Raw genomic sequence first — 12,647 nt, forward strand, 5'->3', positions numbered from 1 at the left:
AAATTCCGCAAACTTAATAAATAATATTCAGCGAATACGTTTTTATGTTGTCCGTACTTTCTCCGCTTTCAACGCGAGCCGGGGTAATTAGACCTATTCATAATTAATTTTGCACCTCGGCTTTGAGATATTTTTAGTATTCATCAATACTCTGATACTTTACATAAGTCGTATGTTGGCTATTAAAATCTTTTTGTTTGTTATTTTGACTATCGTTATTTCCACTTAATGTGGTTTTGGAAGGTACCCTGGTCTATATGAAAATTATCTATTTTTTAAAGTATAATTTTGTTAGTAATCATAACAATCAGGTATAGAGTATAATTACAATTTTTTAAACCTACAAACTAATAATAAAAAAAAGGAAATTAAAACAAATTTAAAAAGTTGTCCCTGCGGCAGTGTACCTTTAACGCTTTATTTATTATTTAATTCCTGTGTTGTAACAAAAATAATCTTTTAACCTACAAAGTAATAATAAAAATATATAAAAAAAATTAAAACAAACTTAAAAAGTTTGGTCCCTGTGTGCTTTATTTATTATTTAATTCCTGTGTTGTAATAATAATCTTGTTTGTCAAAAGTTTTTCAAGTCTTGGGTGTCATAGGTTCTACTATATATTATACTCAATAACATCAATTCATATATAAGACTAAAACAATGCAAATTATTTATAATTTGTCGTATTATATATGAAAACGTTTACCAAATGTATCAAAGGGTAAAATTATAGAAACTACGTAATTGGGTCATTCTTCTTTTTAACCTACAATTAGTTGTCTCCACCAATCAGTGAGAAAATAAACAAGGAAATTACTATTATTTTTTTCTTAATTGTATTTCAACATGCACTGTACTATATGCATAATGGCTATGCACGATCAAATAACAAATATATTGAATAATTTAATTGTAAAAGTACGTGACAAAGTAGTAAATCCGCGTGACAGAAGTGTATCTCATACAAATTCCCTATGTCTCCCGCTACCTCAGCTTGCGTTTAATCCATAATATTACGAAAAAATTATATGATGACACAAAACATAAAAATATCTTATAGCTCCTAAATATATTGCCTATCATGCAATAGCAACCATTATTTTTTATCACTTTTAATAAAATATTTAAAAAATATCAAATACTTGTCTCCTACTGCCTGGTGTTTTATTTTGTAAATTCTGTCACGTGGGTTGTCCTTCGAAATACGCGTTTGTGCCGCTCGTCTTTGTGGCCTGTGATTGAAGGTTTAGACCTCCTTCCCCCCCTTGGTACACTTTCCCCTATGAGATCAAAAGCCAGCGCGTCAATCGCTCGAAAGCTGTGACAGAAGGTGTGTGTTTTTATTCGGCTACCGCTTCGTCACGTAAGTAATGGATTCAAAATATAATTATTATTGTTACTTTTTGTTGTCTACTCTTACGTTATAAGAAATATTTTGTTGTCAATGAGTAAATTATAAATTCTATGTCAGCTTTTAAATGTTATCGACTTAGCAACAAGTTTTTACCCCTACGTCACATGTCAACTCTGTCACACGTTTACCTAATGGCAAACAATTTTTTCGAAGATTATGGGTTTCGCCAAATATCCTGGAACTTCTTTGAATCAGGGCATGGAAAAGGAGCTTCTGATGGTTGGAGGGACAATGAAACGCCAAGGTGATGCCATAGTAGGTAGAGGAAACTATATTGCAGATGTTCCAATTCTTATCCACTTTCAAGATGCCAGCAAATTTAAACGGTTCATTTTGACAGAGTAAGACTTAGAAAAGGTAGCAACAACGATTCCAAATAATATTGTGCCCCTGAAAGGAACAAAGCAAGTCCACCAAATGTTCACGGAAACTCGTCTTAAACCATAGGGTATTTAGTTGTTGCTGTGAACAATTCTGTTCTTACGACGTTGTTGTCTTATTCTAAATTTATCAGCCTCTGCCTATATATATATATACTGTGGGCGTGTTCTTATCTAACGAAAAAGAAGACGATATAATTCATGATGTGGAAGATTTCATGCTCACTGATATTATGAACACAATTAAAATGCCCCGAAAAAGTTTTTACGATATTATGTATACATAATCCAGCCCAGATGAATCAACCAATGAAGATCGGCCTTTCGCCACGCTTAAAACGAAAGATCCAACTGATCAAACTGCTGTCTGCGGTACTTCTTACCAAACACTCCAGGCTCCGAATGTTAATAAAAAGGGAAGAGACAATATTTCTAGTTCGAAGAGCCACTATCAATATTCGAAAAATAAGACTTTCTATCAATGGCTTAATGATTATTTTATTTTATGTTTTTGGAAACGTTTATTTGAAGTCAAGCTAAACTAGACTTTCATTACTTAAAACGAATGAGTAGTCATTTAATTTACTAAAATATGAATCTCTTATTCTAAAGGTTCTCAAATGTGATTTCAATAATTAGCTAACTTCGATCTCATGTTATTTTATATGACAATGATGAAGACTGAAAAGATGTATAACAAAATAAATTATTTTAGAAAAATAAACCTGTTTTATACCAAAACGCAGCCTGGTATCCCCTAGAATATCAAACTCCGTCACGATGTTGTCTCCTGATAGGAAAATTATTTTTGTCTTTTATATATTTTGTTATGACTAGTGCAACATTTAAAATTTATATTTATATTATTTGATTATATTGCTATCTGTGATATTGGTATTTATTTTTAAATGATCGTAAAAATTGATTTATAGCAAAAAATACATTTATATTAGCAGAAAATGTGACGGAGTGGTATTAGGTCACGAATAAAACATATTTTATACATACAAATGTGTTATATTAATATGTTTTCTAAAAGCTCATTTAGTTAATTAATGTATTACAAAAGTACAAGTTATTTGACAAAGAGTATTCGATAGAATAAAATAAAAGATTTCGTGCCGAAATAGTAAATTTTTTTGTCGAATTTTTCTTTCAGGCCTAGAAAATCGTACAAAAATCTGTAAACATCTCGGCAAACCACTTTTTCCAATAGAATAGAAAATTTGCTATCAGAATATATATATAAACTGACAAGAAAGCTTTATATTTTTATTTTAAAAATTGAGCTAAAGCTTTATCAAATTGTAGGTTTAAAAGAAGAACGACCCAATTACTGTTTTAAATAAGCTTTAAATTATTATGATTTTTTATTGTATTCACTATTTTGTATGCAAAAATAGTTTACAAAGCACAAAAATTTGAGGTTTATTCAAACACATATGGACGAATCGAGTGCTTTAGCAGTCATGGTCAGAGAAACTAATGAAGTACTTTCGTGAATGAAAATCAAATGTCCTTGTTGTGTCCTTTTCTCGAAACAGTTCAGGTCATTTTCGACTTCTCTAGAACTTCGATGTGGATAAAATTAGAAGTCTAGATGGCCGAGTTTATCTATTTTAAAACATAAAATATTTTTAGGATTGATTTGGTCACTATAATAATTATCAATTACGTAGTTTAAGACAGCCTTTAAGTAGGGACTGAAAATATTTACTGACATGGTATTACATGGATCTCACAAGTTTCATAAGAGACTAGCGCCCGTACAGGCTTCGCACGGGGGACATTTTTTTTTTAATTTGTAGATATATGTCCTTTAATATTGTGGAACATTATTTGTCTATCATCAATAGTTTTCACACCGCATGCGATGAAAAATATTTTATAGGCATTTTTTTTACACATTAGGTAACATTATTGTAGTTTCAGTAGCGATACTTATTTTTTCTAGCTTATCAGTGATAATGTAGTATTCAAACGGTGAAAGAATTTTTAAAATCGGACCAGTACTTTTTGAGCCAATTCGTCACAAACATACTTACATACAAACTCCTTTTTATAATATTAGTAGTATAGATAACCCCCAAATATTAAGAAATTTGACTGACGACATCTCCCCCGACCGAATACCGTTCCGATGAGCGGATTATAATCACAATTTTCATGCGATTTCCCTCGCGAGTCGCTTATCACGCACACCGTGGAACGGGCCTGACGTGTCTATAATGCATTACGATATTCAGTGTTTGTGCATATGTGATTGTGTGTGAAAATGTCGCTGGATATTATGTTTTTGACTAATGACAATTTGCACCGTGGACGCAAGGAGCCACAGATATTAGGGCTTAGATATAGGGTATGTCCTAAGTTCTTTTTCGTATGTCATATGTGAATTTATCGATAATCTTGATACGATTTGGATGATCTCTTACGAGAGAAACGTTATAATTAGTAGATTTCGTAATGTTCATATCTTGAAAATTATGCGGTGAAAATTAATACCTTTTCGCTAAAATTTTATATTTTTAAATATTTTGTTGCATATTCAAACAATTTTAATGCAAGAAGAAATTATTCTTTGGTTATTTAATATCAGATGTACCTCTAATATAACTAATTTAATTAAGATTAAAGATTCTTAGCAATATTGCAATAATATTTTGACGTATTCTATTTGTAATTCAGTCCATTTCTTTATTTTTTTTGGAAATTATATTTGTCCTGGTCGTGTGCTCTAAATTACCAACTTATACTTATTTATAAGTATTGGTATACTATCTAATTTTCAGAATATATTATTTTCCATATATGAAAATTATTCATTTATTTATTCAGCAGATTCTAAAATAGATACTGCGTTAAAAATGCTTATCCTACCAAGAACTTACTGAGATAAAACAAAACAAAATTTTATAAGTCTAGATATGTTAGTATGCAAATTTGACTGAAAATTGTACTGTTTTTGCAATTCGTTAAAATGTTAAATTTTTTTATTGACATTCTGTTTTCTAGATTTTCCATTCCATTTACAGGTAAGGGGTTTGGTAGAAGGCAGTTTTCGACTTGTGTGACTTTTTATTTTCCGTAATCGTTGCGTTCATTCACATAGAATAACACGTTTGCTTGTTTATTAAAGCACGACGCAGTTATATAAACATCCATTATTTATTTATTTTTAAAATTAATTATTTATTAATTATATAATAATTGTATACTAGCAAATTTTCAGCATATATTATTTTCCTAATATGAAAATTATTCTTTTTTTTATTCAGCAATTTCTAAAATAGATGCGTTAAAAAAATGCTTATCTCAGTAGTTCCTGAGATTAGCAAAACAAACTTTATAAATCTAGATATGTTTGACATAGCATGCAAATTTGATAAGCAGTTATAAATTAAGACTAACTTTTATATTATCCCCTTATCCTTCTTATGTTGTCATATATTTACATGTTTGTTTAAGAATTGTTATCTATTTAAAATATTACAGCGTGTGTCACCGGTGTTTATGGAAAAAATCTTGTGAATCAGCTGATATAAATATCGTGGATGACTTACATAAATCTTGTGATTCAAATATTTTCGTTGTTTGTTTGTATATGATATCAATATTTAATAATAAAACAAGCATTTATGTTTTGGTCTAGAGTACTTCATTATTTTATGCATTATTTAATGTACAACAACCAATCAACTTGTCTCTCGACAAAGGCCTACTCCAAATGTCGCTATGTTCATCTGTCCTTCTCTATTCTATACCATTCTACCTTGGCTAACCTTCTTATATTGTCCTCTTTATCTCACCTGCTTCTCTTTCCTAGGGTACTCTGCTACCTTCTTTGTCCCTTTTTTCCCTTTCTTCTCTTACCATGTGACCCACTCATGGCCATTACACTTTTTTACATAGTATTTTTACATCCCTAAGTTCTTCTTTGGCATTTAGTTTTACTTTTATTTAATTAGTTTTACTTAGATTTCAATTAGCGTTTGTACCTTACCAGGTAGAGCGCATTTGCAATTTCCTTGGGTTTCATTATGAAAAATGTAATCGAGTACGATCGAGCCCGAAAAGTTTTACTTTACTTGATATTATTGATTTTGTTTACTCATGCGTATAACGAACTTGACATTTTGTTTCAGGGCTTAACAAACGGTGTCGATAACGATCCGAACACGAGTCTATCAGACATCAATACACGGTTGTCTGTCAGCTCCACAACTTCTAACCACAGCTACGAGTCGGAGAACGTAGACTACGCCGTACCGAAACATTCCTACCGTACCGAACAGGACAACTATCAACCAAAAATTACCAATCCATTATTCGGTGTGAACGCAGCGTCGCATTACTCACCGGCTCCGATACAAACGATACAAGAGAACGATAAATATGAACGGACCTTGCCTAACGGTATACGAAAAGCGCCGGAAGGACAAGATAATGATGGTTTTAAGGGCGAAGATGCGCTCGACGGTAGGAAAGAGTTAATTCCTAACCAGATTGCCATCGCTGACGGCAGTACGGCCACGTACACAACAGACAATAATGGTAAAATCAATGTTCATGTCACCGTCATGATTAATGCAGGTATGATATGCATCCTTACGACACATTTTGCACTATGTATTTTGCACGTTACAACTACCCACATTTAAATTTTGGAAATACCCTCAAATTTATGGAATACTATTTAAGTGTGGACAATTAGTAACATATAAAAGATTTATCTAACAATTTTGCACAGTTATATATTTAAAGGGATTGCGGACGAGGATATCTTGAGGATGCATATGAGGCAAGAAGTCTCTTTGTTGTTTTGTATCGTTGTGTAATTTAGTTTGTCCCCTTACTTATAAATGCCTCTACCCCAATACTTTTTGCGTAGGTCATGTCAAAATATCACCCCCTCTGCGATATAGTTTACTATGAACCAATTACAAGTCTTTTGGTACTGAAAATTGTATTTTTATTAAAAATATTATATTTTTGATGATTTTTAACGATAAAAACCATTTATAGGTAAGGGGTTAGTTTGGTAGAAGGCAATTTGTTCTGTAGTCTGTTTTAGACTTGTGTTTCTGTTTATTTTCCGTAGTCCATCCGTTCATTCACATAGAATAACATGTTTGCTTGTTTAGTAAAGCACGACGAAGTTATATATTATGTATATATTTTTAAAATTAGTTATTTATTTTTACGAATTTTTTGGTTTATGTCACTACAAAATGAATAATATAAATCAGGCAACGAAATGATAAATATAATATATGAATCCAAAATATAGTTTATTTCATTTAGTACAATGTACGATTATGGAACAAATACGTTAAATTGTTATAAGTATGTTTCGGATTAAAAAAATCTATGAAAAAAGGGTATAAATTCATGGTGACATAACCTAAAAACTGTTCAACTAGATTGCTGTAGTGTTCACAAATAATTTTTTAACTTGAATCTGCCTTTGTCATGGCTTCGGAACAACTGTTTTGTCTCTAATGTATAATATATATTAGAGACAAAACAGAGAGATTATATATATATCTCTTGTGAAACGATAGTTAAATGAACCGCAAATCAATCTAAGCACTTGTAAAAAAATAAGTGTTAGCGGACCTAAAATATGTTTATAAGTAGATATTTAAAGAATCCTTTTTGGAGAAATTTTGTTTTAAACCATCTCAAAACACCTTTTGATGATCCATTATTAAGTAATAATTGCGTAATTGTACTTTCATCTTATGAAAATCAGCGTCTGCGAGAAAGTTACACATTCCGTCACAGTTGCTTATATCACACATTAATTCTGCTTTATGAAGTCTTATTTAGATTATAATTTGTATGTTAGAATCATGTTTAAACATACATTTGTCCTCATGTTATATTCGATAATGTTGCGTTCAGTTGTTTTTTAAATATACCAATCCTTCCGCGTTTAGTCGTCGTTGTTATAAATTCCTTCCTCAATAGCTTGCAGCACAAAATGTACTAATGAACGTCAGTAAAAATTAATGCTTCAAGTATATATTTACTGCCAGTTCTCAAATCAAGGGCGTAGAATGGGACTGGAAATAAAATCTCCGTCACTCTTTAAAATCCCCAATGTTATTTTTATAAAATGTTAAAGCAGTCAATAAATTAACAGAAAATAATGCATAAAAAGGAAAACCAAACCGTTTCACCTGTATAAAGGTGCGGTGAAATAGGAGCATGCACTTGCATTACTTTGGGAACAACACGCAAAGTTGTGCCAAGGTGAAACTGAGGGATGGTCAAAAGAAAATAGTCATGGCATTTTTTACTGCTTCAAGCATATTGTTCAGAGCCTATCAGTTCAGTAGGTTTATTCTCTAAAAAGGCTACGTTTCCTCTTTATATTATTAGTGTGGTTTAGCCAAAAATGATTTTTATTTTGTGAGAGGTTTATAATTAATTATTAATTTTATATCGTTTTAAATATTTAAGAACCCTGAACGCAAACGTTTATCCATCAATCATTAGTTCTGATTCTGATGTACACAAAATAGTTCCAATACCAGCTTAAATAACTAATGTTTTTGTATTTAACCTGAGCTGATTTATGAGAGATAAGTTAATGTAAAGAAAATACAAGATTCAGCTAAAAATGTATATTTAGAAGCTGTTATACCTTAGTTCAATCTATTTTTTAATAGAAAGCACTTAGTACGTCTTTCTACTCAATTAGATATTTTTATTAGACATGTACATCAGGATTAGAATTGTCTGCATGATATGAGCAATGTGATGTATATGTGTATATATTCAAAAACTACTTTTATCATTATTTGTATAAAATAATTTAATAATCAAATGTTTACAGGCACTCTCGCGGATCTTAAAAAACAGCGCGCGCAGATAAGAACAAACGGGAGTCCCGTTGAATCAAATGTGAATTCGAATAACCACAGTCTGAATTCCATACCTGAAAAGCAAGAGAATCTAATATTATCGCCAAGTTCAGGTACTGTGCCAAGGTTTTCAGGACACACGAGTGACGTAGTCGGTGACACTAAATCGCATAGGTGTTGTATCATCATGTAGATGGCGCTGAAATAAATGCGGAAAATATAACAAGATGGCGCTGAAGGGGATTTACATTTTCGGTTGGCATGTGTCAATTTTAAGATGTCATTTTAAAGGTCTTTCTAGCCAGTGATAGTTGCAATACGTATTCCCGTGGCAAATAAATGTACCTTATTTGTTCTTGAAATAGATAACTGCGTTATACGTGTGTCAATCATACTTTAAATATTCCATGTGAGAAATAAAATTTGTCTATTTCGTGTTTAAACTCCCATTAGAAGGCGCTGATTAGGTTTTGTAGAGCAAGTTTTCAAAACTCACAAATCTTATAGGCGCCATCTATTGTTGAACTCTTGTATAATATCTTAAATGGACGTTTTCGACGTTGAAAATGTTAAATGTCTAGTGAATATTTTATGCTTCATGCCGAGATTTATAAACGTTAAAACCAGGGCCTCTCAAATTTTCATATTATTTATTATTGCCTATAGAAAATTGCCATTGGCTTGCCAATAGGGCGTGTGATAGTTATAAGAATTCAATGGTCTTTAAGACGACAAAATATGAAACATAATGATTGAAAGTCAGCGTTTTATACGTTGCTTAATTAATGAGAATCAAAATAAATTCTTTGAACTTACACCTTATTACGATCAAAATATAGAGCTCATATCTTTAGTAATGTATAATAATCGCATTTATCAAGTATTTAGTAATTTATTAAATGAATATGTATTTTATCTATAATATTGCATATGAATATTTTTTGTCTACCCTACTTTTTATTATGTTTTTGATTTGTGTATTCCATTTGAAACATTCCATTTATTCCATTATCGTTGAAATTGCCTGTTAATAATGTGATATCGAAGTTGTGAATGTTCCAATTATGTTACTGTGAATATGCATGTCATGGGTATTTTAATATGGTTTTTTTATAGTAACTGTATTTAATCAAATATATTTAAATAGTACGCGGACTGACGCCTACATCAATATTTATTCATAACTTTATGAGAGGAAAAAGAGGGTAGTTCAGAATATTTTTAAGTCATTGTGAGTTTTATCAATGTCAATATGCATATTATCAAAAAGTTGTTTAAAGGAGATTTTTAAATAATTAATGTTATTTTAGTCACAATCGAATTTAATTATACAATTGGCATGCATATTCATGAAACTTAATATAACGTAATTAGGAAAGAAATTTGCTGTTTATATGATGGTATAATTTAGATGGACCTTTATTCACAATAAAATGTATGTGATTTATTATGAAGCAGTCCAAATGCGTTGGGGAACTTTTGAGCCTTTGAAATAACGCCATCCTTAGCCAATCCTCACAAAGCATTTGCGTGTACATAAAGTTCAAATTTCCCCAAAGTGTAATGGTAACTCTAAAAGCTTAGTTGGTTTTCTTGAGGAGTCGAAAACCAACGTGATATCTATCTGTTGAATATTTCTTGGTTAGGAAATCTTCAAACATGATCACTTGTAAATTTAATCACGAATTCTTCCTTTATCATATCCTTACATTCATAAAGACTGGATTTGTTTAATATGAATATACAATATGTAACAAAGTTCTAAATATTTTAACCTTTTTAAAAATAAATAAATAATAGTTCTTAGACGTACCTAAACTGTATCGCTTCCCTTAGCACACTCAATATGATGATCTTGTCAAATATACGTCAATTGTGTTATTTTTGACATTTCGAACCTGTTCATTGTCTATGTACAATAATGAATGAACAAAATGAATGCTTACAATGACGTTTATCCCTCCGTTCAGCTTGTTATACATTACTATATAAAAAATTATTTCTATAACTATAAGATTTTACGTATTTTTCGTGCTAAGGGATTGAGTCAAGTTTAAAGTTCACAAACTTAAGGTGAATGACCCCAACATTAAAACATCATTAGAAATATTAATTTCAAGTTTATAATATTGCACTGATTTTGTTATATATACAATTATGAAGAATATATAAATAGCTAATGGAAATGATGGCTATGTTGAAATTGAGGGGCCATGTTTGGACCTAATTGACGTTTTCTTAGAAATTTTATAGCGTTTATGTAATTTTTTTCAGTTTGTGTTATCTGTGCCAATTTTTACTGCTTTTATCGTTCTGTATCTTTGGTGGTTCTGTGTAAATAATATTGTTATAATTCGTGTTCAATGTACATTAGATCAGTTTCCTATATCATAAAAGTTTTAAAAGCGGTGGCATGACAGATATATCAAGTTTAGTGCTGTTTTAAATTTTTTTTTTGTGAGTTAAGCTACTCATAGACGTAATGTCGTGACGTCAATTGCATACTAACATATTAAAACCGTTTTGACTAAATAAATTCTGAGAAGTACCTACATCGTCTACGTCGTATTCAAAATCTTCAATCATGTATTGTTTAATTATATACGGACGTGCTAAAGACAAGGATTACGGGCCTAGTAGATAGAGACCCCTTAGAGCCTTACTTGCGTTGCACGTTAATGGCGCTTTTCCTTGACGATTTAGGGTCCTAGTTCTGGCAACAAAGTCAAAATCAAAAGTCAAATCATTTATTTCAATTAAGCCTATCTAAATGGCACTTTTGAAAGTCAATATCACAACTTAAAAATACTAAAAAAAATTACAAGTTGCCCCTTCCAAAAGATAGTTTCATATAGAGAAGAATGGGCAAGAAATATTTTGTATACATTGATTATATGTGAAGACCATGTGCCTAGAATAAAAAAGCTACTACACTAAAATAAAATAGGCGCATGTTATAAAAACAATGCAGCAGATAACTAAATTATTATGTAGATACATGGTGCTCACATATTCACCCTGAACGAAACTTGGGTAGTTTGAGTAAATATTTGTCATGCACCACAGACTCGAACATTCCACTATCTATGTATATAGTAAATACTTTTTGGAGCTATATTTTTTAATTTAAGTCTTCATTCACTAGTAAAGCATTCGTCCATATCATAGTCATTAGAATAATCGTACTTAAGAAGTACTTAGATCGGTTTCTCTTACACAAGGCCTTGCACAAGATGGTTGTTGTACAGTATTAGTTTTGAAAGCATTTTATTTTACAGGCAGCGTTTTGTGATAATTTATTTGAATAGTATTTAAAAGCATTTATCAGGAATTATTTACTTGGAAATATCCCGTCCTATGTTGGGCCTGATTATTGTATTTTAGCTGCGGTATGAGTTTTAATAGAGTTTAGACAGATTTTTTAAATTTCAGTCTTGTCTAAAAGTATACATTTTAGCATTTAATAAAACCTAACCTAACGCCACCTACAAAGAAACACAAGTGCTAGAAAACCTTTGTTGTAGCGATATTATGTTTGAAAATGCAAAGGACATCTTGTGACATAAAGTATAGTCTTTTAGTACAGCCCTGATTGAAAATTTTCATTATTATAAAGTTCTAATGTGTCGCCTGTTAAAATTCTTTTGGCGCTTTTTGACAAGTGTTGCCATCCTATCGTAGCTAAAGTACGATAATCGAGGTTATATATAATAAGAATTATTTAAATCTATCGACAGCTAAAATTATGGAAATTGTAAATATTTTATATGACTCATCTTTGGATAAACATAATTGGTATTCATATGAGTTCTAGCCTATAAAAATTATAACAGTGCCTCGTAAAATCTTGCCTTAAAATATATTTTTCTGTTACACGAAGAATTTATCCAGAGATTATATTTTAAAATTACATAAAAAATATTTTGTTTTGTATAGAATGTGCATTAGAAAATTTTGTGTGAAAATTATAGGGAATTTTT

At 30.8% G+C, this 12,647-nt stretch overlaps 1 protein-coding gene across 2 annotated transcripts in view; it reads left to right on the forward strand.

Annotated features, from left to right (window-relative positions):
* Positions 1-9,916, forward strand: part of LOC125056967 (protein phosphatase 1 regulatory subunit 16A) — a 45,061-nt gene extending 35,145 nt beyond the window's left edge. The window contains exons 9-10 of one of the 2 annotated variants that reach the window (XM_047660349.1): positions 5,941-6,388; positions 8,640-9,916. In XM_047660349.1, the coding sequence (XP_047516305.1) occupies positions 5,941-6,388; positions 8,640-8,860 (669 nt within the window). In that variant the 3' untranslated portion in view covers positions 8,861-9,916. The remainder of the gene's footprint in view (positions 1-5,940; positions 6,389-8,639) is intronic. The other variant, XM_047660350.1, reaches the window with a different exon arrangement.
* The last annotated feature ends 2,731 nt before the right edge of the window (positions 9,917-12,647 follow it).

This window comes from Pieris napi, chromosome 15, assembly GCF_905475465.1.
Source record: "Pieris napi chromosome 15, ilPieNapi1.2, whole genome shotgun sequence".
NCBI lineage: Eukaryota > Metazoa > Arthropoda > Insecta > Lepidoptera > Pieridae > Pieris > Pieris napi.